The sequence below is a fragment of the Lissotriton helveticus genome, chromosome 3_1 (genome assembly GCF_964261635.1).
Source record: "Lissotriton helveticus chromosome 3_1, aLisHel1.1, whole genome shotgun sequence".
Lineage (NCBI taxonomy): Eukaryota > Metazoa > Chordata > Amphibia > Caudata > Salamandridae > Lissotriton > Lissotriton helveticus.
The window spans coordinates 1,188,586,682-1,188,613,820 of record NC_136061.1 but is presented as its reverse complement, the minus strand read 5'-3'; the positions used below and the strand labels follow the sequence as shown (position 1 = coordinate 1,188,613,820).

Sequence of the window (27,139 nt, the reverse complement as noted above, 5' to 3'; positions counted from 1 at the left end):
TGTAGGTATTTTTATTTAAGCACCACAGTACTTCCAAGATAGCACCGGGGTGCTCCATGGCAGGGGTGGAAAATTGTTTCCTCAGACGTCTTCTTGCTCTCCCGCAAGGCACACCACTCCTCCCCCTAAGACTTGACCTGGGCCTCCCGTCAATCGCAGAGGACTTGCGGTCGAAACCGGTGAAGTACTGGCATCGGTTATGGTCCACTGAGGAGCTCCATCACTATAGGCAGGACCTTATACATGTCTTGAGGCTGGATGTTAATGGTAAGATCCCTTGGCTGGCACTTATCAAATCGGAATGTTCCAGCTTGAACTTGCCAGACCTATGGGATGACCCAGCTCAGGGATGTAGAAGGACTTCGCGCAAAACCCTGGCACAGCTCTATAAGAACAAAACCCTTGCTGATATGGACAGTGCATATGACAGTGGCACCCTGACGGGACGTTTTATTGTATCCAAAAATTCTTATGTTTTTGAACCCTTTATGGATTTTATTTACCCTCTTCTGGCGAGGAAATTGTTCCTGCAATGGAGGTTTGGCACGCTCCCTACTAAAGTTTTTACCCATAAGTGGTCGCTAGGGGGCGACAAGCTTTGCCCATGCTGTAAAGTCAAGGAAGAAGATGACTTGCACATAATGTTCTGTTGCCATGTTTACTGGAGCCCGAGGAGGCGCTGGCTAGCCCCTCTATGTCGGAATCTGGGCTTCAGTAACTATTTACAAGCCTACAGGGTGCTGAAAACTAATACCCTGGGCCACATTGTGTTTGCGGTTTCCAAATTCTTAATGGCAGCATGGATAATAAGGAAGAAAATGTCTGGTTAATCTATTTTACCATGCTTTTCTAAACACTGCAGGTCCAGTTGGTTTTTATTGTATATATTGTCTTTTATCTGTATGTATTTTTATTGCTTCTTTTATGGCCTATGTGGCCGAAATAAAGAATTTTTGGATTGGATTGGAAATATTTTTCAAATATATAGAAACTTATAAATCATTTTTCCTACCCATTATGACTTTTATAAAGTAGTGATAGGTAGTGAAAACTTTAAAACCAAATACCTACCTAAATCTAAAGCCCTAACCCAGGACAGAGCCAAAGTGTACTTAAAACAACATGGCTGCTCTTAACTTTTGTAATGGCAGTCATTAGCCAATCACATAATGCCTTATCATCGGCATTTGTTGTATTTTTGTTGCAAAGGTTTGTGAAACTATAGCAGCCATAGATCTCACTAAGTTAAAATGATTCATAGCTTTAAAAATTGCGTACCCTTCATATTTGTTACCAAAAAAAGTAATCTGCACACCATAATCTCTAATCCGACTGGCAGTCGGATTATAGACAGGGCTTGGTCGCCCCACTCACTGCTGCCGCTCCTGCCTGCCTTTGCCGCCTCCTGCCTGCAGATTCCTTCGCTCGCTGCCCGCTGCTCCTGGGAATTTCCCGCTGCTCCTGGGAATTTCCCGCTGCCCGCTGCTTCTTGGAATTTCCCGCCGCTGCCTCCCTGCGGCCCCGCCCCCGGTGATTCCATTCGCCGCCCCGCTCCCGCCACCCAGCTGCTCCTCCCTCCCGGCTCCTTACTTATGACGCCCCCAGAGCGACAGCGCAGCGGACGCGCGCAGCGGGAGCGCCGATTGAGCGCCGATTGAGCGCCGAAGGAGCGCCAAAGGTAAGCCCGTCTGCGCCCGTCCGCGCCTGGCCCGCGCCCAGCGCCAGGACCCCTGGCCCTCCCCGCCAAGGCAAGACGATCCGACTGACCTACGACGCCGCCACTCTCAACGCACTCAATGCCGGCCGGACCCACGCCTGCTGCCGAGCCACCCCGAGACGCACCCACGGACCCTTCACCTGCTGCACCTGCAAGTTCACCTGCCTCCGAACCTGCCCCGCACCCGCCAAGACAAACACCAGCAGCAACCACCTCAAGTGCATCCTGATCAACACCCGCTCCGTCCACAGACACGCCGTGGAACTCTGGAACCTCCTCGACGCTACATCACCGGACGTCGCCTTCCTCACGGAAACCTGGATGAACGCCTCCTCTGCACCCGACATCGCCATCGCCATCCCGGACGGGTACAAGATCATCAGGAGGGACCGCATCAACCAGACCGGAGGTGGCATCGCCATCGTCCACAGGAACACCATCCGCATCACGACCCGACGCCAACGACTCCTTCGCCGCAGCCGAACATCTCCACTTCCAGATTCACACTGACCCTAAGACGACCCTCAGAGGCACCCTCGTCTACAGACCCCCGGGACCACGCACACAATTCAGCGAAGACATCACAGACTTCATCAGCCCGCACGCCCTCCCCTCCACTGACTGCATTCTCCTCGGGGACCTCAACTTCCAACTGGAGAACAACAAGGACCGCAACACCACCGCCCTGCTGGAAAACCTCGCCAACCTCGGACTCAAGCAACTGGTCAACACCCCCACCCACTACGCCGGCCACACGCCTGATCCCGTCTTCTCTTCCAGCAAGTACATCACCTTCAGCCACGCCACCGGACTCCACTGGACCGACCACAGCTGCGTCCACTTCAGCTTCAAAAGATCCACAACCCACCACCACCCGCAACAGGTACCTCACAGGAATTGGAGCAAGATCACCGCAGACCAGCTCACCACCTCCCTCAGCCAGAGCCCACCCGCCAACACAACGGACCCCAACGAAGCAGCCCGCAACTTCACACAGTGGCTGACCGCCTGCGCCGACGACCTCGCGCCACTAAAGAACCCTCCCAGCAGACCCAGAAGCAAGAAGGCATCCTGGTTCACCGACGACCTCAAGGACTCCAAGAAGACCTGCCGCACACTCGAGAAAGCCTGGCTCCTCGACCGGACCATCGACAACATGACCGCCCTCAAACACGCTACCCGCAAGCACCACCAGCTCATCCGCACCACCAAGAAGAAATCCCTGAAGGAACGACTGGACAACAACGCCCAAGACAGCAAAGAGCTCTTCACTATCGTCAAGGAGTTCTCCAACCCCAGCACCGGCACCAACGACATCACTCCGTCACAAGACCTCTGCGACTCCCTCGCCTCGTTCTTCCACCGCAAGATCGCCGACATCCACAACAGCTTCGGCGCCCCACCCACGCACCCAACCGTCGAACCAACGCCCCCCACCGCCACCCTTCGCACCTGGACCACGGTGACCACCAAAGACACAGCCTGCACGATGAACACCATCCACTCCGGATCACCGACCGACCCCTGCCCACACCACGTCTTCAACAAGGCCGACTCCACCATCGCACCCCAACTCCGGAACATCATCAACGCCTCCTTCAACACCGCCACCTTCCCGGAGAGCTGGAAGCACGCAGAGATCAGCGCCCTCCTGAAGAAACCTACAGCGGACCCCACCGATCTCAAAAACTTCCGCCCCATCTCGCTCCTCCCTTTTCCTGCTAAAGTCATCGAGAAGATCGTCAACAGACAGCTGACCGCCTTACTCGAGACGAACGGATCCCTCGACCCCTCGCAGTCCGGCTTCAGAGCCAACCACAGCACCGAGACCGCCCTCATCGCAGCCACCGACGACATCCGGACCCTGCTCGACAAGGGGGAAACAGTGGCCCTCATCCTCCTGGACCTCTCCGCTGCGTTCGACACGGTCTGCCACCGCACCCTAGTCCAGCGCCTCAGCAACATCGGTATCCAAGAGAAGGCACTGGAGTGGATCATCTCGTTCCTCGCCGGAAGAACACAAAGAGTCCGCCTCCCCCCGTTTCGCTCCGAGGCCACCGAAGTCATCTGCGGCGTCCCGCAAGGATCTTCACTCAGCCCCACCCTCTTCAACATCTACATGAAACCTCTCGCAGCCATCGCACGCCAGCACAACCTCAACATCATCTCTTACGCCGACGACACCCAGCTGATCCTCTCCCTCACCAGAGACCCCGACACCGCCAGAACCTGCCTACACGAAGGGATGAAAGACGTCGCCGAGTGGATGAAGGACAGCCGTCTTAAACTGAACTCGGACAAGACGGAAGTCCTCATCCTGGGATCTTCGCCCTCCGCCTGGAACGACTCCTGGTGGCCCCCAGCCCTTGGCACCACACCCAAGCCAACCGACCACGCACGCAACCTGGGCTTCATCCTGGACCCCTCCCTCTCGATGACCAGACAAGTCAACGCCGTCTCCTCATCGTGCTTCAACACCCTGCGTATGCTTCGCAAGATCTTCCGCTGGATCCAGACCGAGACCAGGAAGACTGTCACCCAGGCACTTGTCACCAGCCGACTGGACTACGGAAACGCCCTCTACGCCGGAACCACAGCCAAGCTACAGAAAAGACTCCAGCGCATCCAGAACGCCTCCGCCCGACTCATCCTGGATGTCCCCCGACGCAGCTACATCTCCAGCCACCTGAGGAACCTGCACTGGCTCCCCGTCCACAAGAGGATCACGTTCCGGCTCCTCACCCACGCACACAAGTCTCTCCACGACCTGGGCCCCAAGTACCTCAATGACCGCCTGACCTTCTACACGCCCACCCGCCAGCTACGGTCCACCAGCCTCGCCCTCGCAGCCGTACCACGCATCCGAAGAGCCACCGCCGGAGGAAGATCCTTCTCTTACCTGGCTGCCAAGACTTGGAACTCCCTCCCCATCCACCTTCGGCTGACCCAGGACCATCTCGCCTTCAGGAAACAACTCAAGACCTGGCTGTTCGAGCAGTAGCATACCCCTCCCCCCAAGCGCCTTGAGACCCTCCCGGGTGAGTAGTGCGCTATACAAGTGGCATGATTGATTGATTGATTGAGTTTGCCTGCTACGCATGTGTGCAAAGTCTATGGAAAATTAATTGAGAGAAAAATGCATTTGGAACACCCCTTTTCTCTTTGTACCCCCTTGATCAATCACCCTGAAACATTGCATTATCTGCCAGTGTAGAAAAAGTGATAGGTCTGCAAAGTTTTGTGGAGATTCGTCAAATGGGCACAAAGGTATTAACATTCAAAATATATATATATATCAGAATCAGAACTATAATCTTCTGATCAAAAAGTTGAAAACAAATGAAAACCTAGTCGTAAAACAAGCCGACAAGGGAGGCAACATTGTGCTATGGGCACGTGACAAGTATATAGCAGAAGCGGAAAAACAACTCGGTGACATTGCCTGTTATCGAAAAACCAACATTATATCTATCAAAACAGCTTGGAATGAGCTTAACGCTAAACTCATGGGGTGGCGTAGCTGTGGTTTGATCTCTATGGATGAATTCAAATTCATCAAAAAGGAATTCCCTGTAATTCCCGTTTTCTATCTTTTGCCAAAGATCCATAAGGACCCACTGTCTCCACCAGGGAGACCGATAATATCGGCGATTGATAGTGCAACGGAAAACCTATCCAGATACATAGACTTTTTCTTACAAGAATGGGTTAAAGGACTGAACTCGTACATACGAGACACAACTGACTTCTTGTGTAAACTATCTAAGCAGACTTGGTCTGAAGACTATTTACTTATGACATTGGATATTTGTTCCCTGTATACGTCTATAAGGCACATAGATGGACTGAAGGCAACACAATTCTTTTTGGATAAACGTCCCATACACAATGTACAGCATAACAAAATGCTTATGGGAATGCTTAATATATGCCTACAACAGAACTTCTTTACGTTTGGAGGTCAAGCCTATCAACAATTGAGAGGGGTGGCCATGGGGTCTTGCTTCTCCCCCAGCTTTGCGTGCTTGCACATGGGGCTGTGGGAGGAGCAGACCCTGATGGGACAGCACAGAACAGCAATGGAACAACATGCCATTTTGTACCTCAGATACATTGATGATCTGTTCTTTATCTGGAGGGGTTCGAAAGAGAGTGCCATTGATTTTGTTGATAGGCTGAATGTTAACAATTTGAATCTTCAATTTACCTCAACGATTAGTGAACTTTCTGTTAATTTTCTGGATGTAGAAGTCTATATTAAGAACAACAGAATAGAAACGAAGTTGCACAGGAAAGTTACCGCTGGCAACACGGTACTACATGCCTCCAGTAACCATCCTCGCCATTTAATTCGCAGCATCCCCTATGGGGAGATGTTGCGAATAAAACGGATATGCAGTACTGAGGAGGAATGCAAAATTGCTCAACTTCAGTGCAGAATGCGTTTCTTGGAAAGAGGCTACAGCCATAAAATGTTAGATGAAGCAATGACAAAAACAATGAAATTTAAAAAGGAACAACTAATAGAACCCCACACAATCTCTACCACTGTTATTGAAACCATGACCTTACCAACAGAGAAAATACAGTGTAGAGCCATTGTCACATATAGTCAGCAACATGCTGAGATTCGCAGGATCTTTTCAAGAAACTGGAATCTCGTACAAGGAGATCAAGTGATAGGTGATCTAATATGTAATAAACCAGAGATCACATTCAGAAAATCATCTTCCTTGAGTAATGCCATTGTAAGTAATACCTTAGAACTCCCAAAGAAGTGGTGGGAACGAATTACAGGTTTCAAGAAATGTCAAGTCTGTAAGGCCTGTAAACATGCTATCAACAAAACCCACTACACAAGTCCTTTCCATGAGAAACCAATTGCCGTCAGACAAAAGCTAGGTTGTAAGACAGAATATGTGGTATACGTTTTGGTATGCCCATGTGATCTTCTGTATATAGGCAGTACACGTCTTCCAGCACATAAACGCATCCTGCAGCATCTAAGGGCTATTTCTGGAAAGGATCCAGCCTATCCAGTGGCAAGACACTTCGAAAAATGCCACCAGAGCAACCCAGAATTATTAAAGTACTATCTGGTTGACTCTGTTTTACCTTTGAGGAGGGGGGGAGATAGAGACAGTAAGTTACGTCTACTAGAAACCCGATACATCCTCGAATGTAACAGTAAACAGCCTGGTGGGCTTAACAGTACGGAGGATCTATACACCTGTTTATAATCTGAAATATTATCTCATGATGGCTTTCACTGGTACCTATACGTTTAATGTAATACTGTAAAATCTCTAAACATATTTGGCAGCCTGTACATTTTAAATTTTTTATAAGAATTTCATATTTTGAATCTTATTTGCACATTCACTTGAAATGGAACCTTTATAAACGACCCTCAAGGAAGTAACTAGCTGTAATACATACATCACGATATTGGATGGTTCCCCCATATTAACTTGAAAACCCACTTGGGTAATACTTGTTTTATACCAGCATAAATCACGTTATCCCCAAATCATTTTGATATCATTGCAGGAACTGTGATAATCGTTTCCAAAATAATAGCACGAATTTGGAACATGTGAGATGTAAATAATAGGTGTTTTTTTAATATATTTATTGTACATTATGTAAATATATGAATTTAGAGAAACCCTATATATTTGTATACAAATGTAATCTTAGATTTATGTGTATATGTATATTTATATATTTTTCTAAAAGGATTGTTTTTTAGAAATTTTTCCAGTTCTGTAAATTTTGAATTCAATCTCTTTCTCTTTTTTTACAAAAAGCATTGAAATGATCAAATTCTTATGGAGATTCTAATTAGTGTGAAATGGTGATTTTGCTTCTATTTGGGGATGTGATTATGGGACTTAGAAGGGCACTATGCCCGGTATAAAAATGTGATGTATATCCCTTTAAAATCTGAATGGGATTGTTGACTAACCATGTGATCAACTAAGCTATTTAAGTTACTTCCTTTCTTCTTACCGTGACATGTGATCAAGCCTCGGCTGAGGTGAAACGCGTCATGGCGACCGGTGGGCTGTTAATTCATCACGAATAAAACTCACTGACAACAGAGCACGGAGTTTGTGGCTTTACTCTAAATCCGTTTTACTACGTGGCGTGGTGTGGCTACACTGTGCCTTGTTGTTCCGGACTCAACGCAATATATATATATATATATATATATATATATATATATATATATATATATATATATATATATTCACTGAAAAAAACAAAGGTCACTGGGATGTTATAGTTAGGCTCAGGTTTCACTCATACAAAACCACTGAAATTTAGCAGTTCTAGTTACCTGAGGTAACTGTTAGTCCCGCCCGCAATGCACTGCTTATGACCTCACATATTCCATTGCATTTCCTAACTAAAGTGTTGAGATTTGATTATAAGGAAATAAGGGGACATTTTCGCGTGTAATAATAAAACAAGCATTTGCAATGCAATAGGTCTCGCATTTGTGAGAGTTGGAGATATTTTTAATTGTAAATGACATTGCCTTTTATTTATGTTTTGTTTTTTGAAACATAAATAAAAGCCATTGTCATTTACAATGCCAATAGGTCAAACTTGCGTAAATGCGAGACCTATTGCATTGCAAAGGCTTGTTGTTACTGAAAAGCCCTTTCCACAGCACATACTGGCTCTTCAAATGTTACTCACAAAAACAAACAAGTACCGGTAAAGCACGAGATGGCTTTGTGTTACCAAAAGCACAATGCTCCAGCACTGGAATTATAATCAACATAGTGGCAGAACTTAAATCCCAATGGCAGGAGTCAAGAGGCCTCACAAGGAACATATTAACCTGTAATAATGTGCTAGAATCTGTTGGAGGAATATGGTTAAAGCAAGTCAAAGGGAATCCCTGGAGTGAGCTCGTTTGCTCAATGTGTATGTACCATTGGAGTTACACTAGAGCGTTAAGACTACCCACTATACTCTGCTGTGCTATAGTGTCCAGTCAGGTAATAATTTCCACAGAAAAATAAAATTTGTTAACAATCTATTTAATAAAGGATTTTTCATACAACAATAAAAAAGACACAATGTTTAAAATTCCAAAGAAATATTCTTTGAAAAGTAAAAAGACATACAATCAATATCTCATGTGTACAATAATTAAAAAATTCAGAACAAAAGAGTACATATATTACATATTTGCAGTTCATAGACAATAAGAAATTTCACAAAAACACACTATAAAGTAATGAACCCCTGTTGTAACTGTGGCCCCTTGTATATTTTCGCCACTATAGATTCCTCGATCCAACAGCCTAAGATTACTCTCACTGTACTATACAACTGTGACAAAAATACATGTACATCCAGTTTGTACTAGGCTTCCCTTGGATTCTTTGGCTTAAAAAAATGCGTCGACGCGTTTCGGTGCAATTCATCTGATTTTGTGGCACCTTCCTCAGGACTTCTTGATAGGGGTTTCCTGTGTCTAGAAGATTTCAAATTTTGGTTTCTCTTTACATGAAGGGTATTCTCCCCATCGGTAGATATGATAGGGGATCCAGGAGGGGCCTCTGCGGCGTGTTATTTACAATCCCCACTGTCTTGCTGGCATAGCCTTTACATCAGGGGTATATTCCCTATTGAAAAGGATCCAATCAAAGCCAGTACGGCGTGTCCTTTGATGTCTGCAGTCTCTATGGTTAAAGACCAGTGTGCACACTGATGAGAGGCATGTGAGTCCAGGACAGTGTCTCCTATGAATGAGCAGTGCGGACCCTGAGTAACAGTCTCTTATTCATGCAGTTTTGCCACCTGCACTAGTCCTGTTATCATCAGCACTATTCTTATTGTTGTCATCTGCACTAGTCTCGTCATCGGCACAAGTCTCATTGTTATCATCAGCGCTATTTTAGTTATTTTCATTAGTGTTGTCATCAGCACTAGTCTTATTGTTGTCATCAGCGTTATTCTCACTGTTCTTTTTAGCACTAGTCCCACATCATCAGAGCTATAGTCATTGTTATCATCAGTGCTATTCTCATTGTTGTCATGAGCGCTAGTCCCATTGTTATCATCAGAGCTATTTTCATTGTTGTCATCACCACTAGTCCCGTTGTTATCATCAGGGCTATTCTCATTGTTGTCATGGGCACTAGTAAATGTAAATGTAAATGTGGGATACTTGTAAAGCGCACTGTTACTCTACCCGAGTGTCCTGGCGCTGTAGACCACTGGGGAACCCGTCCTGGTTTTCCCTGTGAGATGGTCCCTTTCTGGGTATCTCCAGGGTGAAACCAGGCATCCCCGGCGTCTGTGGGGGGGCCGTTGTAGAGATGAGGCAAGCTTAATGCCCAGAGTTACCGAGTGTGTTCCCTGATTAGAGTAGGCACTGAGGTGAGAATTATCGAGTCCGTTGACCCTGGTCCAAGACCCTGCCGCGTCGGGAATTGAACCCTGGTCCCGGGCCGTTCTCTGCTTACAGGTCTGCCGCCTCTAACCAGTGAACCACACCTCTCTAGTCCCATTGTTATCAGTGCTATTCTCATTGCTGTCATGAGCAATAGTCCCATTGTTATCATCAGTGCTATTCTCATTGTTGTCATCGGCACTAGTCCCATTGTTATCATCAGTGCTATTCTCATTGTTGGCATCAGTACTAGTTCCATTGTTATCATTAGTGCTATTCTCATTGTTGGCATCGGCGCTAGTCCCATTGATATCATCAGTGCTATTCTCATTGTTGTAATTTGCACTAGTCCCATTGGTATCATCAGTGCTATTCTCATTGTTGGCATCGGCACTAGTCCCATTGTTATCATCAGTGCTATTCTCATTGTTGGCATCAGTACTAGTTCCATTGTTATCATTAGTGCTATTCTCATTGTTGGCCTCGGCACTAGTCCCATTGATATCATCAATGCTATTCTCATTGTTGTAATTCGCACAAGTCCCATTGGTATCATCAGTGCTCTTCTCATTGTTGTCATGGGCACTAGTCCCATTGTTATCATCAGTGCTATTCTCATTGTTGGCATCGGCACTAGTCCCATTGTTATCATCAGTGCTATTCTCATTGTTGGCATCAGCACTAGTCTCATTGGTATCATCCGCGCTATTCTCATTGTTGGCATCAACACTAGTCCCATTGGTATCATTAGCGCTGTTCTCATTGTTGGCATCAACACTAGCCCCATTGTTATCATCAGTGCTATTCTCATTGTTGGCATCGGCACTAGTTCCATTGTTATCATCCGTGCTATTCTCATTGTTCGCATCTGCACTAGTCCCATTGGTATCATCAGTGCTATTCTCATTGTTGACATTGGCACTAGTCCCATTGTTATCATCAGCTCTATTCTCATTGTTGTCATCAGCGCTATTCTCATTGTTGTCATGGGCACTAGTCCCATTGGTATCATCAGCGCTATTCTCATTGTTGACATCAGCACTAGTCCCATAGGTATCATCAGTGCTATTCTCATTGTTGTCATGGGCACTTTTCCAATTGGTATCATCAGTGCTATTCTCATTGTTGTCATGGGCTCTTGTCCCATGATTATCAGTGCTATTCTCATTATTGCCAGGAGCACTAGTCCCTGTAACAGTCACCCGAGTATAAGGTCCATGGCCAGCTGCATATCTGATGGTCACTGATTTTCATTGATAAAAGGCTTCTGCTCCGGTCCACCCCGCCTGTAGCGCAGCGCCTCACTGTGAGGACAGAGGTTGAGGTGTTAAGAATCAGAGAACAGAAAGTGGCCAGCATGAAAGTAGATGAGACACATTCAGGCTAATAAGGTGTCCAAGACCAATGGAATAGGAGGCAAAGAAACACTGAATGCAATGAATCTCCAAAAAGATCAAACAATAGGAACCAGTGCGTCGCACACTTCCAGCTGCACTCGCAGTTTTAATTGCATTTACATAACACTTACTACCCGTGGCAAGGCGTCGAGTCATGCATGACATACTAAATAGCCCACACGCCCTCTCAGAAGTCACCCCACTCACATTTACTGTCACTACCTTCAAACTTGTACAGAGCTTCACAGTTTTAATCTGGCTCGTGCTACTGCACCACACTTCTCTGTGAAATGGATCCAAAAAAAGAAGAAGCCCGAGAGTGGTGCGCGCACCACTGTGAGCCATGTGGTTTCAATTATCGTCCCTGTGTCTGGCCACGATAATTGAAACCACATGATGGCCGGTACGCGTAATAGATAACAATAGGCCATGGGTGGAGCATTGCGCCCACCTTTGGCCGATTGCGTGCGGACTTTGTGAAAAACATGCACGCAAAGGCCAATAGCGTGCCCCAAAAGGAAAAGCACACGCTTCTGAAACCCCATTTTTACCTACTAAATGTTTCGCGCTGCGCTCGCAGTGATGCACACTGCAACGCTAGGCGCGAGACCTAAAGAGGAAGTAAACAACCAGTTCAAGGAACCGTAAAATATTGTCTGTGAATTTGCTAAGTTGGTTCCATGAAAAACTTCCATTGCGCAGTTCAACAAGAGTGCCCTGGCTTGGTGACATTTTTTTTTTCCAGGGTAGCATATAATTGGAAAGCAGTAGCAAGCAGCCATTAGTAATTCTTCCCCTTGCCGTGTCATCACACCGTTCACATTTTGAATGCAAACATGTGCACTAGTTCTTCAAGACAGCAAATATGAAGAAAGCTCTTGCCATGTCACCCTAAACAGGCACAGCAGCACATTGCTTAATTCAGTTATCTCAGCATTTGAGAACATAATCCTTCTCCAGGGGTTAGTCCTATTGCTTCAAGAGGGTTCTTATGTCCTTCTTTTTTTAAATAAAATCCATGGCTCTTTCATCTTGTCTGTGAAATAATATGTTAATGTGGTTGGTAGTTGTGTGTTAACTCATAGTTTTGCAGCTCAGTGTAGTGTGTAGTATTACCATTTCATATGTATCAGGATATCATATATTGTGAGCTCCATATGTGTCTATGTTTGGTGGATTTATTGGGTATGATGACAGGAATTATCTGTTATACTGTGTGATATAAATTGGTTACAGGTGTGATATGTATGTTTTTAATACAATGTTATCTTTAAAACGTGCATTTGGCATGTCATTATTAACTTGTATATGTGGACCAGTATTGTGTGTAATGTTAATGTTTGGATGGCTGTTCTGTGATATAGTGTGATTGTTGGTGTGGCAGGGTATTCTGTTAGATGTGTATTTTATATATGTAAGTGAAGCCTTTGGCAAGTGTTAAAGTTGTGTATTTGGCTGCGTAGTATGTGATATAATGATTGTGTGGACACCTTAATATTGCGTCCTTAAAGAGCACTGAATTTGTGGTTGGGATTGTTATATATTTGGTTTACATATTCACTCATTGGAGTGTCCCTTGTGTGATTATTTTGAATTGGCTTAATTGTTTGTGATAAAATGCAATTGTATACGGAGATGATAACTAGTATTATTATGTGTTTTTGCTCGATATTTTGCCATTTGAATTTGGGCATCTAGTTTTATACTGGAGGGCAAAACAACATTTTTTGTGCGACATTCGATTGTTCATGCGACTGTATGGTGTGATTTCATGAAGATGTACATGGAGCAAAATCTTTGCAGTACAATTGAGATTGATGTGGGTAATGTCTAGTATAACTAAATAGTGTGTTATGTATTTTTATATCTGTGGCTAGGTAATGTGATATATTTGACTCTGTACAATTTAATAGTGTTTAGTGCACACAATTGGATTATTGTGGCTGAATTAAGTCATATAGCGGCACTGGGTGGTTGCTCTCTTTTATATAATATTATATAATTGTGTCCAAGTATGCTGCTAGGTCAGACAGGTATGTGGGTCAGATCTTATATGCTCACGAGATAAGAATGATAAAGTCCTGTATTTTTTTCTGTTGTAGACTATCTTATAATGCACCACCATCATATATATATCAAATACATCTAATTCTCATGCTTTTCCTTTTATCCCCAGTCTGGTGCTCCTGGTTATTCTTAATCTGATGCTGTTCTACAGACTTTGGATGTTGGAGTATACAACTCAGACTCTCACAGCATGGCAGGGTCTGCGGCTTCAGGACAGGTACAACCAAATGACCCTATTTTCACAGTCTGCTACACTCCTCAAGCCCAATGTTATTCAATGCCTCTTCCATCAACTGACCTCTACTTCGCAATTTAGCCGGCCTTCTCTATCATAACATCTTTTTGTCATTCTTTGTTGTAAACATGAGCATTCGTTTGGCAGGAGTACATACTGGCCTCATTCAGTAAAGATGTTACATACATGCATACCTCCCATCCAATACCGAGGTGGATGGACTGTGGTGGCAAACTGTCCAGCATGTGTTAAATGGTTGATTGTCATCCCCTCACCACCGATTAGCTATCTGGCTCCCATGCTGTATATGCCAATGTTATATGCCACATGATTCAGAGAGTGGATGTCAGGGAGACTTGGAACCTGGACATGAAGCTGTGAAAATGGATTCTGAGAGCAACTGTGCTCCCCCTCCTCTGAGAGAACCTCGGAGGTGGCCAACTCACCTATTGCTCATAAAGGAGGTTTAAGGGGCTTCTCAAGAGTGGCTCAAAGTGTGGAAAAGTGAACCAACGGTACCTGGCATGGCTGTGGGCAAGGAAACTCCGAAGCCTTTCAAACAAATTAAGTGCAGCTATCACAGGTATTGGGAAATGTACCTGGACTTAGCATTGTTGATCAGCAGACACAATGCTGGGATTCCACCATGCCAGCTGAGCACTACACCTTTATTGTCCGAGGCATATGAGCTGCAGATTGTACACTTATGCATAGATCTCCATTTTGTGTTGGGCTCGGATGATTGCATGTTGTTTTTGTCTTTGAAGAAGTCTTGTAGTCACGAGGCTGGTGATTCCTCCTTTCGTTGGACAGTGCGCATGGGCTTCGGCTCCATTGTTAGATTGTTTTTTTCCGGGTTCGGGTGTGACTTGCTGCGTTCCGGATCGGAATCGTTCTCTAAACCCCTTCGACGCACAATCACACTTACCAACTGTATTGTCTCGATCACGTGCTTTAGACGCGCACCCTCGACCACTACCATTACTCTTCGACACCTGCGAACCTCGACGCAGGCCATTGGCCTACCCGCGCCGATAAAGAGTGACGTCGATGGAACGGACTCCATTAAAAAAAATTCCACAGTGTGGTGCTAAATATCCACACTCGGACCTCCATCATGTCTGCAATCTGTGCCTCTCTCCTGAACATCGAGAGGATAATTGTGAAGCCTGCCTCTCATTTAAATAAAAAAAAAAAATCCGGGATCGTCGAGCTCAACGCCGCGACATGCAGCGAGGCACAGGTCCATTCCGGACATCTTCAATCCAGGTCCTGATAACCTTCCGGAGCCAGAAGAGATCCAAGAATCCGAAGCAGATGTCTCTGACGCCAAAGATGACATCACCCCGGCTCAAAGGGACATGAGTACTGAAACCCCGGCCCGACCAATCCCACACCAATGGCACCGGTAACACCTTCACCTTCGGGCTCAGGTTCACACCACACTAAGACTTAGAACGCCCCGCCCCCGGGCCCGGCACTGAAGGACAGACAAAAGCCATCCTGCTCAAGCCAACCATCCGGTACCGAAAAAACACCCTCGGCACCTAAGGCCCAGCCGTCCGAGTTGCCACGCACTCTTCCATCGGCACCAGCGAAGCACTCTGTGCCGAAATCTATAAAAGACCCCACGGCACCGAAGCACCTCGATAAAGCATTGACGCCGAAGCAGCCGGATAAACCACCAGCACCAAAACAGCCAGATAAAACCTCGGTCCCGAAGCAAACCGAAAAACGTTCTGCACCGAAACACACAGAAAAGACTTTGGTACCATCAAAACACAAGACACCAAAAACTTCGGAACCGGGCAAAGCTGCTGTACCGGACAATGTCCCAAAACATCCAAAAGCAGCTTCCAGGGACAAATCTTCGACGCCAAGCAAGTCTGTGGAGTCCGAAGAGCTTTTCTTACAGGATACAAAGCAGACTACTATATTTATTCACCCAAAGACTGGTCATATAGTCACCAAGCCACCTAAAAAGACTAAACCAGAACATTTACCCCAAATTCCAGTTCCTCCAAAGAAAACCATATAGCTACTAACACTTCACCACCACCTTCACCTCCACCAGCTGTTAACTGTAATTTAATTATTTCACCACCACTCGCTCCAGATTTACAGGATAGTGATGATTCACAGGGGCATGGACAATTAGATGAAGACATAATACTATCAGGTCCTGATAATTCACCACAGGAAACAGACCCATGGCATGATTATAATACTGATCCTGATCTAACAAATGATCGGATTTCTACCCCTCAAAACCATCCCCACCAGATGACAATGTGGGGTTTGCACAGCTTAGCAACAGAGCAGCAGTATATCATAAAGTCAAACTTTATTCAGACCCTTTAGAGGAAGATTTTTTATTGGAAACTTTTGCAGAACCACAAAAATCTACTCACGTCTTACCCATGCTACAAGGCCTTCTCAGACATGCTCCTGAGGTGTTTCAAGACCCAGTCAGAGCTAGGGTTCTTAACTCTAGGGTTGATAAAAAATACAAGGCAGCTCCCAGTGACCCTATCTACATTAAGGGCCAACTTCCCTTAGATTTATTAGTAGTAGCCAATGCACGTAAAAGGGCAAACTCCCAAGGGTCAGGTGACACACCACCTCCTGACAAAGAATCTAAATTATTAGATGCATCAGGTAAACGTATGGCGTCTCAGTCTGCGAATTCATGGAAAATAGCAAACACACAAGCACATCTAGCAAGATATGACAAGGCTCACTACGATGAGCTACAGAAGCTCATTCAACATCTGCCCCAGAATATAAGGACAAAGCTGATGATGTTATACAGAAAGGCAAACTTATTACTAATACCTCAATCAAATATGCACTGGACGCAGCAGACACCGCGTCACATGCTCTAAATACTAGTGTTCTACTACGTAGACACTCCTGGCTCAGGGTGTCTGGCTTTAAGCAAGAGGTGCAAAATACAATCCTAAATCAACCATTTGATCAAGAGCACCTTTTTGGACCTGCAGTTGATGCATCTTTAGAGGAAATGAAAAAAGACACAGAAACAGCAAAGTCTATGGGGGCCTTACAGTCACCATCTGCCAGTGGCTCCTTTAGTCGCTCTTTTATAGAGCAGGTTCCAAAACCAACATGTCAGAACACTCTACATCGTCCTATAAAAGTCCCAATCAGGGCTCCTTTTCTAGGGGATACAATAGGGGAGGTTACAGAGGTAACAACAATAAGGGTAGAGGCAGAAGTAATAACACCTGCAACTCCCCTAACAATAAGCAGTGACTTCCCTACGCTTCCCCCCGATCATCCCACCCCTGTCGGGGGACGCATCTCACAGTTCCTACCCATCTGGAATTCCATCTCAACAGACAAGGGGGTAAGACAAATTATCCAGTATGGTTATTGCCTGGAATTCACTTCTACACCCCCCAAAATTCCTCCAAGACAGCATCCAATGTCATTAGACCTTCTAACGCTACTCAAACAGGAAGTCTTGGCAATGTTACAAAAAGACGCAATAGAGCCAGTTCCTCTACTTCATCAAGGGACCGGAGTCTACTCCCTCTATTTCCTAATCCCAAAAAAGGACGGCTCTCTAAGGCCAATACTGGACCTCAGACTGCTAAACTTTTAAATTCAATCAGACCACTTCCACATGGTCACGTTACAACAAGTGCTTCCACTACTGCAGGAAGGCGACTTTCTCCCCACTATAGATCTAAAAAAAAGCCTACTTCCACATTCCAATACATCCCGCTCACAGGAAGTATGTCAGATTTGTGGTAGATGGTCAACACTACCAGTTCAAGGTGCTCCCATTCGGCGTCACCACAGCACCCAGGGTTTTCACCAAATGCCTCGCAGTCGTTGCAGCCCATCTCAGAAGACAACACATTCATGTCTTTCCCTACCTAGATGATTGGCTCATAAAAGCAAACTCCCAAAACAGCTACGTTCAACACACACTTCAAACAATACAGTTGCTTCACAGTCTGGGATTCACAGTAAATCTAGCCAAATCCCATCTCCAACCGTCTACAATGCAACAATATCTAGGGGCAACAGTGAATACTCTCAAAGCACTAGAATATCCCAATCTCATCAGGATAAATGCTATACAAACACTAGTTCAAAGATTTCAACCACAACACACTCTACAAGCAAGAGTGTTCATGCAGCTAATAGGAATGATGGCATCATGCATTTTTCTCGTCCTTCATGCAAGACTGCAAATGCGCCCATTATAAGAATGTCTAGCACGTCAGTGGATCCAGGCTCAAGGTCAACTAACCGATCTGGTGTTGGTGGACGACCGCACGCATCGCTCTCTGCAGTGGTGGACCAAAAAAAAAGGCCGGTTGTTCCTCAGGCCACTTCCAAAAATAGTGCTTACAACAGATGCATTGCTCACAGGCTGGGGTGCACATCTCCAAAACCATACCACTCAAGGGTTATGGACCTCTCAACAAAAGCAATTCCAAATCAACTACCTTGAATTGTTAGCAATATCTCTAGCATGGGAGTCGGTTCAACCGCAACTCCTCAACAATGCTGTCCTAATCCGTACAGACAACATGACAGCAATGTATTACATACAAAACCATGGGGGACACTCTTTCCAGTTATCCCTTCTAGCACAAAGCATCTGGAGGTGGGCCATTCCAGGAAACATATACCTCCTAGCAGAACATCTACCAGGAGTACACAATCAAATAGCGGATCTGCACAGTCTTCAAACACAACAGATTCACAAATGGGAACTTCATCCTCAAGTTCTTCTTCCATTCTTTCACATGTGGGGACAGCCAGACATAGATCTGTTCGCCACACACCAAAACAGAAAATGCCCAAACTTCGCTACCAGGTATCCGCACCCATTGTCCAAAGGCAATGCGCTATGGATGAACTGGTCAGGCAAATTTGCTTATGCTTTTCCGCCTCTCCCACTCATTCCATTGCTAGTGAGGAAGCTTCAACAGCATTCCCTTACAATGATCCTCGTTGCTCCAACATGGGCAAGGCAACCATGGTTCACAACTCTGTTGCAGCTATCAGTACTACCACATCAAAAGCTACACCTCACTCAGAACCATGGAGAAATAAGACACTCGGATCCCAATCAGCTCAACCTTGTGATCTGGCTCCTGAAATCCTAGAGTTTGGATACCTCAATTTTCCACCAGAATGTATGAACGTTATCAAAGAAGCTAGGCGCCCTACAACAAGGGCATGCTATGCTGCAAAATGGAAAAGGTTAGTCATTTATTGCTCCCACAATTAAATTTACCCATTGGATGCTTCCATTCAAAACAGGATTGTACCTCCTAAAGGCAATCCTATATCTAAAACAGGAATTGCAAGGTGGATTGTAAAATGCATACAAATATGCTACCTTAAAGCCAAACGCACACTAACCATTCCCCCTAGAGCTCATTCTACACACAAACTAGGGGCATCTATGGCATTCTTAGGGAACATTCTCCTAGATGACATATGCAAAGCAGCAACTTGGGCCACACCACACACACTATTGTGTAGATGTGCAAGCAAAACAACAAGCTAGTGTGGGCCAGGCTGTATTAAAAACACTTTTTCAAACTACTGCAACAGATACAGGTAGCCACCGCTAAGGAGGATACTGCTATATAGTTTGTGCATAAGTGTAAAATCGGCAGCTCATATGCCTCGAACGGAAAATGCTACTTACCAGTATGCATCTGTTCTTGGCATGTAGAGCTGCAGAGTTGTACACACCCACCCTCCTCCCCGGATACCTCTATCTGGTCCAGTATTATCCTAATTAGATACATCACGCATGGACACCTTTCTATTTCTCACTATTCCATCTAACCCTACTGGCAAAACAATCTAACGATGGAGCCGAAGTCCATGCACACTGTCCACCCGAAGGAGGAGTCACCAGCCTCGTGACTACAAGACTTCTTCGAAGACAAAAATAATATACAATCATCCGAGCCCAACACCAGATGGTGATCTATGCATACGTGTACAACTCTGCAGCTCTACATGTTAAGAACAGATGCACACTGGTAAGTAGCATTTTCCTTCCTTTACATTTTATTTAACACACATATACAACGTGCATACACTTGCAGACACTTGTCCGTTTATAGCATACTCTAGTCCTTATGCAGCACACACTATTCCTTCTAAAGGAAGCACTAGTCTGTATGAGGTCATAGGCATTTGTGCACTTAAAACAAATGCTAAATTCTAAAGAAACAAATTGATAGAATAATAAAAACTGTTATGGGCAAAATAACACAATGTTTTAACCATATGGGCACACAGAAAATAGATGGGGGTTTCAATTACTTTCTAAAGTTCAGTCATTAAGAGAGCAGACGCCGGATTTCCAGAATGAAACTCCATAAAATGACTGCAATCTCAATGATTCAGCCAACGTTTTCTGTTGTGAAAATTTGGCAGCTTCTGCCATAGCTTACCTTCAAGTGGGAAAATGTGGGAGGACCACTGCCTTCCATAAGGCACTAGATTTTTGCCAATTAGGACATTATCCCACCTTGGATTGCCTCTTATGCTAGGTTGGCCTTTTTAAAAAAATGCCTGTTCATGAAAAAGATGTCAGTGTAGAAAATGCATGACAAGGGGTATTTAGTTGTACCTACAGATGCCCATTATTATTTGTGTAGCTGAATGAAGTGCAAGTTTGAAATGGGCCTCCATCAGGGCAGTGTTCCTGATGTACAGTCGTGAAATGACCAACACTATTGACATCTGTTCTTGAACTATAAGCCAAGATGTAAAGATGAATAGACTTTCCTAACATGCGATATTCTGCTCATTGTCGTTTCCAAAGTAAAACTGAGTTTGGAACGGTGCCATCAATCTCCAACTCCTACTATCAATGATGACCTCTGTCTTTTGGGGGGTTCAGTTTTAAGCAATGACTAGTTTTATAGTCTAAAAATCAGCACCCCCAGTGCCTGATGTTTTTCATGGAGGACACATTTAGACACTGTGTGACATATACATGACCTACTGGATCCACACCCTGTCAATCCCCTCCTGCCTGCTGATAAAAGATTAAGATGCAGCGATGGTTTGAAAAGTGAATAGGAAACAAAGAATGTCTGAGAGTACTTGAAAATGTATGCCTGAGAGTGTGTCATACCTGACTGTAAAGTTCTAAGAGAGAAGAGATGCTGCAAAATAACAGTGAGAGGTGAACGATACTACACAGAATGATAGGCAGAGTGGAGACAAATTGTGAATGGAAGAGAGAGAAAAGGACAAAGGCTGCCAGACTATTAGGAGTTGGTGATGATGGCGGGGACATGGAATAGAAAACAAATGGAGAGGCACAAAAATGATGTTGGAGAGAGTCAGACACAGCTGCGAGACACCAGACTGGGTTGCAGAAGAGTGATGAGAAAGTGAGATCTGTAGATGGAATGCAGAGTGAGAGACAGACCACACATCTTTGTGAAGAAGCGCAGAAGCCCTAGTGATTCTGGCAGAACTGGGCCTTTTGCGTGGGGCACTTAGTTGTTTCTCAAAAAAGTAGCAATTCTATGGACTTGAGTGTGTCCAGAGTAATTATCATTGGTTTACGTTGACTCCAACCTTACTATTAATCAGACTTGTGGTGTCCCATCAGCAGATGGTGAAAAGTGGAGTAAGATATTGACTGTGAATTGTAGACTGATAAGGAAGTAGTTGCAGAGTGAGTGGCAGATGGGTGTTGGTGGAGCAAGAGAGACAGAGTGCATGAAAAATTAGATGGTAGATAGTGGATAAATGAGTGGTTGGCAGGTAATGGATAGCAGGGTTTGTGGCAACCAGAGAAATGTATATAGAGTAAGAGAATGGGTAAGTAATAGTTGAAGACAGGTGGTGCCTCTAGAGGGCAATGCTGTCAAGTAAGGATGCATCACTTACACCTTCCATTTAATTTTGCTTTTCTTCTACTGTAGATTACCACAGTCACAGAATGAATGGGCCCAGTTGTTACAGAGCCAACAAAAGTACCATGACAGTGAGAGACAAAAATGGAGAGAGATCATCAAATCTTCAGTGATGCTTCTAGACCAGGTATGCAGAGAATGGAAATCTTTTTGTATTTCAAGAAGTTCTTGGACATTGCTTCCGGTGTTGTGATCATTTTACATCACACTGTTGAGTTCTTTTGTGGGAACAGCGCATATATTATCTTTGCTCATTAAGGGCCTTGTCTTGCCTTACTCCCAGATAATGAAGCTACTTTAGGACATATGGTGATATAAGTGACTTGTCTTGTAGTGTGAAACACACAAGATGATGGACGGAATGTTGCACAATGGCTAAACATTCACCCCCAGTCCCAGATCTGGGTTTAATCCATCGTTATTTTGCTCACCAAGCCACCCCAGTTCAGACATGGCCATATGCAAATCTGTCTTGACCCTGTACCTCATGGGAACAGTCCAGACTGAACTGCCAAGCCATGTCTTTCCTGGACCGGAATCAAGCATCCTAGGACTGGTTTCTGGCTATCAGCCGTCTTCAGCCAGGATAGCTTGACTCCAGTGGCTTAGTGAGCAAGGGACCCACATCTGGGCATCCCCTTCCCACATAGGGTGAACATCAAAACACACAAGATGATGGACGGAATGTTGCACAATGGCTAAACATTCACCCCCAGTCACAGATCTGGGTTTAATCCATCGTTATTTTGCTCACCAAGCCACCCCAGTTCAGACATGGCCATATGCAAATCAGTCTTGACCCTGTGCCTCATGGGAACAGTCCAGACCGAACTGCCAAGCCATGTCTTTCCTGGACCGGAATCAAGCATCCTAGGACCGGTTTCTGGCTATCAGCCGTCTTCAGCCAGGATAGCTTGTCTTGTAGTGTGTTCTTTCCTTCCTTCAAGTAATGATACCTACTTTATGTGTATTTAAATAATTAAGGAATATCATAGTTTTGATAACATTGCTTTGAGTGGCTTTTGAAAATACAACTGACTCCTTAATTTTTGTCACATACTCATAAAACAATATTGTCGCAACATGCTATCTCCCTCAAACCTTCTCATCCTTTGCTCTTGGACACCCTTGTTATACCTTCTGATAGGCAACCCGCTGTGCATCCTCTAGAGAAAGGTTAACTTTACCCCTACCTCCCCTGCACTGGATTTCTCTCATCCTGAACATAAAATCTGTCTTGCAAAGCATGTTCAGAGTTGCCGTCAAACACCTTCCAATCCAACTCAAATATTCAGCTTTACGCCTCTTACTTAAGGTAAGTGTCAAAGACAGAAGGGCCGATTCGCAAAGGGCCTCCACACTTGTGGCGGGTGGGCCTGTATTCGCAGCGGCGGCACGCAGTGGGTAACTGCAATTCGACAGTCCTGCCATGACTGCTGGACCTCCACCACGAGTGCGTATGTACATTGTGAATCGGGCCCAGAGTCTAAATAACTACTTAATCCCTTGTAAATGAACTTTGAAGTAACTGCTGGTATCATAACGCAATTGGTTTAGCATAATTCAGTCAGAAATTCACGAGCTGCATTTAGTCTTGGCACTGACTAATTGGAACCTTAACCTAGGGTAGTGTTGTCTGAGACAACCTTGGCATATGTAATTAATAGAGATGTTGGAACAGCCATATTGCAAGCTTACAAACCAGCAAGACACGCTGACCCAGCACACATTAAACATTTGTTATCCCAGACCTCATTTTCCCAATTTAGCTATGAGTCCTGAAATCATAGGACTCTGGTCACAACGACATATACAAGTATGTTTAGCACTGCTTCACAAACTCTTTGAAGGGGTTCACATAGTTTTTGGTGTAGATCAACACATGTGCTCGGTGAGGAGAGCGACCCTTGACCCTGGTTCCAGGCAGGTCGCTCCCCACACCTCACAGCTCCACCTGATTGTGCCCGTGTTTCACCCTCGCTGCTGCTGCAAGTTCGTGCCAGCCCGCTGCTGCTGTTTGTCCCCATCCACCTGTCTGCCGCTTTTTCTTCACATTTCACTCTGCTTCACATTTCACTCTTCATTGTATTCCACTTCTATTGCCTTTATTGACTCCATTGACTTTATTCACTCTATTTGCTTATTGTTCCTAACTCTCTGTTCCTGGTATTCTGCATTCTTCCCCTTTCCGCTGCTGCGTCCCCTGTGGCCCCGCCCTCCCTCTCTCGCCCATTCGATCCTCGCACCCGCCTCCCTTCCGCCTCCCCTTCTTATTGGTGGCCGCGCAAGCCCGTCCGCACCTAGACCGCGCCCAGCGCCAGACCCTGTGGCCCCCGCGAGAGCCATGACACCCGCCGTCGCTAAGACGCCAACATCCTCCCCGAACTCAACAATTGGCGATCATCCACCTGCTTCTAGACCACCCCAAAGCTCACTCACGGACCCTTCACCTGCCAGAGCAAGCCACTGAACACCTGCACGTCCTGCCCCCCCCCCCACCACCAGGGCAGGTCGCAAACATCTCAGATGCATACTACTCAACACCCGCTCTGTCCACAAGCACAATCACAACACCTCAACATCGTCTCATACGCTGATGACACCCAGCTGATCCTCTCCCTCACCAAGGACCCCACTCCCGCCAAAACCAACCTCCGCGAAGGAATGAAGGCTGTTGCCAAATGGATGAAGAACAGCCGCCTGAAACTGAACTCAGACAAGACGGAGGTCTTCATCTTCGGCTCCACCCCATCAGCCTGGGAGGACTCCTGGTGGCCGGCCGCGCTGGGAGCTGCACCGACACCCACCGACCACGCACGCATCCTGGGTTTCATCCTGGACTCATCACTATCTAAGACCCAGCAAGTCAACAATGTCTCCTCCTCCTGCTTCACCACCCTCTGCATGCTTCGCAAGATCTACAGCTGGATCCCCACCGGAACCAGAAGGACGGTCACCCAGGCCCTCGTCAGCAGTAGGCTGGACTACAGCAATGCCCTCTACACGGGAACCACAGCCAAATTCCAGAAATGACTTCAACGCATACAGAACACCTCCGCATGCCTCATCCTCTACTTCCCCCGCCACAGTCACATCACTGCCCACCTGAGGGACCTGCTCTGGCTCCCCGTCAACAAGAGGATCACCTTCAAGCTCCTCACCCACGCTCAAAAAGCACTCCACAATGCCGGACCAGCATACCTCAACAAACGACTCACCTTTTACACCCCGAACCGTCAGCTTCGCTCCGCTGACATCACCCTCGCCACCAATCCACGCATCCACCGAACGACCAACGGCGGCAGATCATTCGCCCACCTCGCTGCCAAGACGTGGAACACCCTCCCCGTCCAACTGCAATAGACCCAGGACCTGCTGACCTTCAGAGGACTTCTCAAGACCTGGATGTTCGAGCAGTAGCAGGACTACCCCCTCACTCCCCCCCTTAACGCCTTGAGACACTCCCGGGTGAGTAGTGCACTCTACAAATGCTTGATTGATTGATTGACCATCAGGTGCGCCTTGGACTCTACGAATACTGCCTCCAGGGAAATGAACACTATTATGCTTCATAGATAGCACAATTGGCCAGTGGTGCCTAGAGTTGCAGAAGCACTAATCAGTGTCCCATTCACTTTTATTTGGGGGGGTGGGGGTACCTTTTAAGTCCTTTAGTCATTTCCAGGTTGGAAAAGATTAAAAATGATTCTAAAAAGGCCATGGTGATGGGCGTGCTGCAGACCCTGACACCTAGGTCTGCGTTGCATAGATTGCAACAAGAGGCAGACCCAAATCACCAACCTCAAAGCAGCAATATCAAAAGGAGCACCAGTCCTTTCAGAACATGCATGGATCCAAGTTACATGGCAATGATGAATGCCGTAGCAACGGCTGGGGCAAGCGGACAGGTGGCTCCAATAGGGACACCTCTGCCTTAATAGGGTAGCTTACCTGTTACTCTTCCTAATCACACATCACCTGGTGGATGGAACATTGTGGTTCTTCCTGTCACAGTGGCAGGAAATAACCTCTGATAAATAGTTGTTCAGTAGTACAACAGGGATACTTCTTGGTGTTCCACAACCACACCACCAAACATACCACCATGTCACTGTGCAGTGAGTTAAGACTATTGCAGGAGGAAATGTAGGCACTCCTTACCTAAGGAGCCATAGATCCCAAATCATCTTGCCAACAGTGTAAATGAGTCTACCCTCTCTACTACCTTACACCCAGAAAGGATGAACTCTCTGGCCAATGCTATATCTCAGGTGCTCAACTGCTGTAACCTGCCAAGGCACATCAAGATGACCATCCTGCAAGATGTCACCCCTCTGCTCTGCCAAGGGGGTCACTTGGTAACTCTAGACAAGAAAGATGTTTACTTGCACATTACTTAGGTAGCACACCAGTGCTACCTGCTCTGTGTGCTAAATGGACAACACTACCAATTCAAAGTACTTCCCTTCGTAGTCACGGCAGCCAAATGGTTTACCAAATGGCTATTAGTAGTGGCTGCACACCTACACAGATGCGCCATTTATGTGTTTGCTTATCTAAACATTTGGCAAATAAAGAACAGCAGCTGGCAACAGGGTTGAGCGCACACACTAGTTACACTGTTTCTCTTAAACAAACTAGGTTTCACAAGCAATGCCAACATTTTGCATCTTTTACGACAGCAGATCCAACCTGTTCTGGGATCTGACCTAAACTGCAATACAGGAAATCCTATTTAGTTTTGTGTAATAACATAAAATATCTGAATAATTACGCAAAATTAAGTGAAATATAAATCACGCATCTTGCTCTAGTTTTTAGCATGAAGTGTGCGCTTGAATCCAAAACTGACATGAGTATGCACTTAGTGCTAATAAAGTAGAGCAACAACTTTATTTTATAATGTTCTTTTTATTGTTAGCACAAAGATACAATTACACATTTCAAGATGTGATGGATTTTCCATTTCGCGAGCAGGCATAAATAAACAACAACACACATAAGGCGGAGATCAATTACACAGATAGTACAATTACATGTTCCATAAAGTCTCCTAGGAAGCAGCATGATAATGTATATGCAACCAAGTCAATAGTATATGTTTGAAATTACAATAAACCTTGAAAGTTCTGCCATGGACCCCATATTTAACGGAATTAATGTGGTCATCTAATTCCTTCATGTACAAATCGTTCAGCCCCCATGCACCAGTCCATGTCTGTAGTCCATCTTTCCATGTGAGGCAATATCGGAGAACCCAATAATTGCATGACGTTGCTCCGCGCCACCACTTAATCTAGGTAACAAAACTAGTGCTGGTCTTCCATACCCTCTTAGTCACCCCACACGCAGATAATATTAATAATA

General features: G+C 45.6%; 1 protein-coding gene across 3 annotated transcripts in view; it reads left to right on the top strand.

Moving 5' to 3' along the window:
• Positions 1-27,139, top strand: part of GRAMD1B (GRAM domain containing 1B) — a 798,329-nt gene that overhangs the window by 721,182 nt on the left and 50,008 nt on the right. For all 3 annotated transcript variants that reach the window (XM_078681825.1, XM_078681827.1, XM_078681826.1), the window contains 2 exons: positions 13,707-13,814; positions 21,782-21,899. In XM_078681825.1, coding sequence (XP_078537951.1) covers positions 13,707-13,814; positions 21,782-21,899 — 226 coding nt within the window. The remainder of the gene's footprint in view (positions 1-13,706; positions 13,815-21,781; positions 21,900-27,139) is intronic.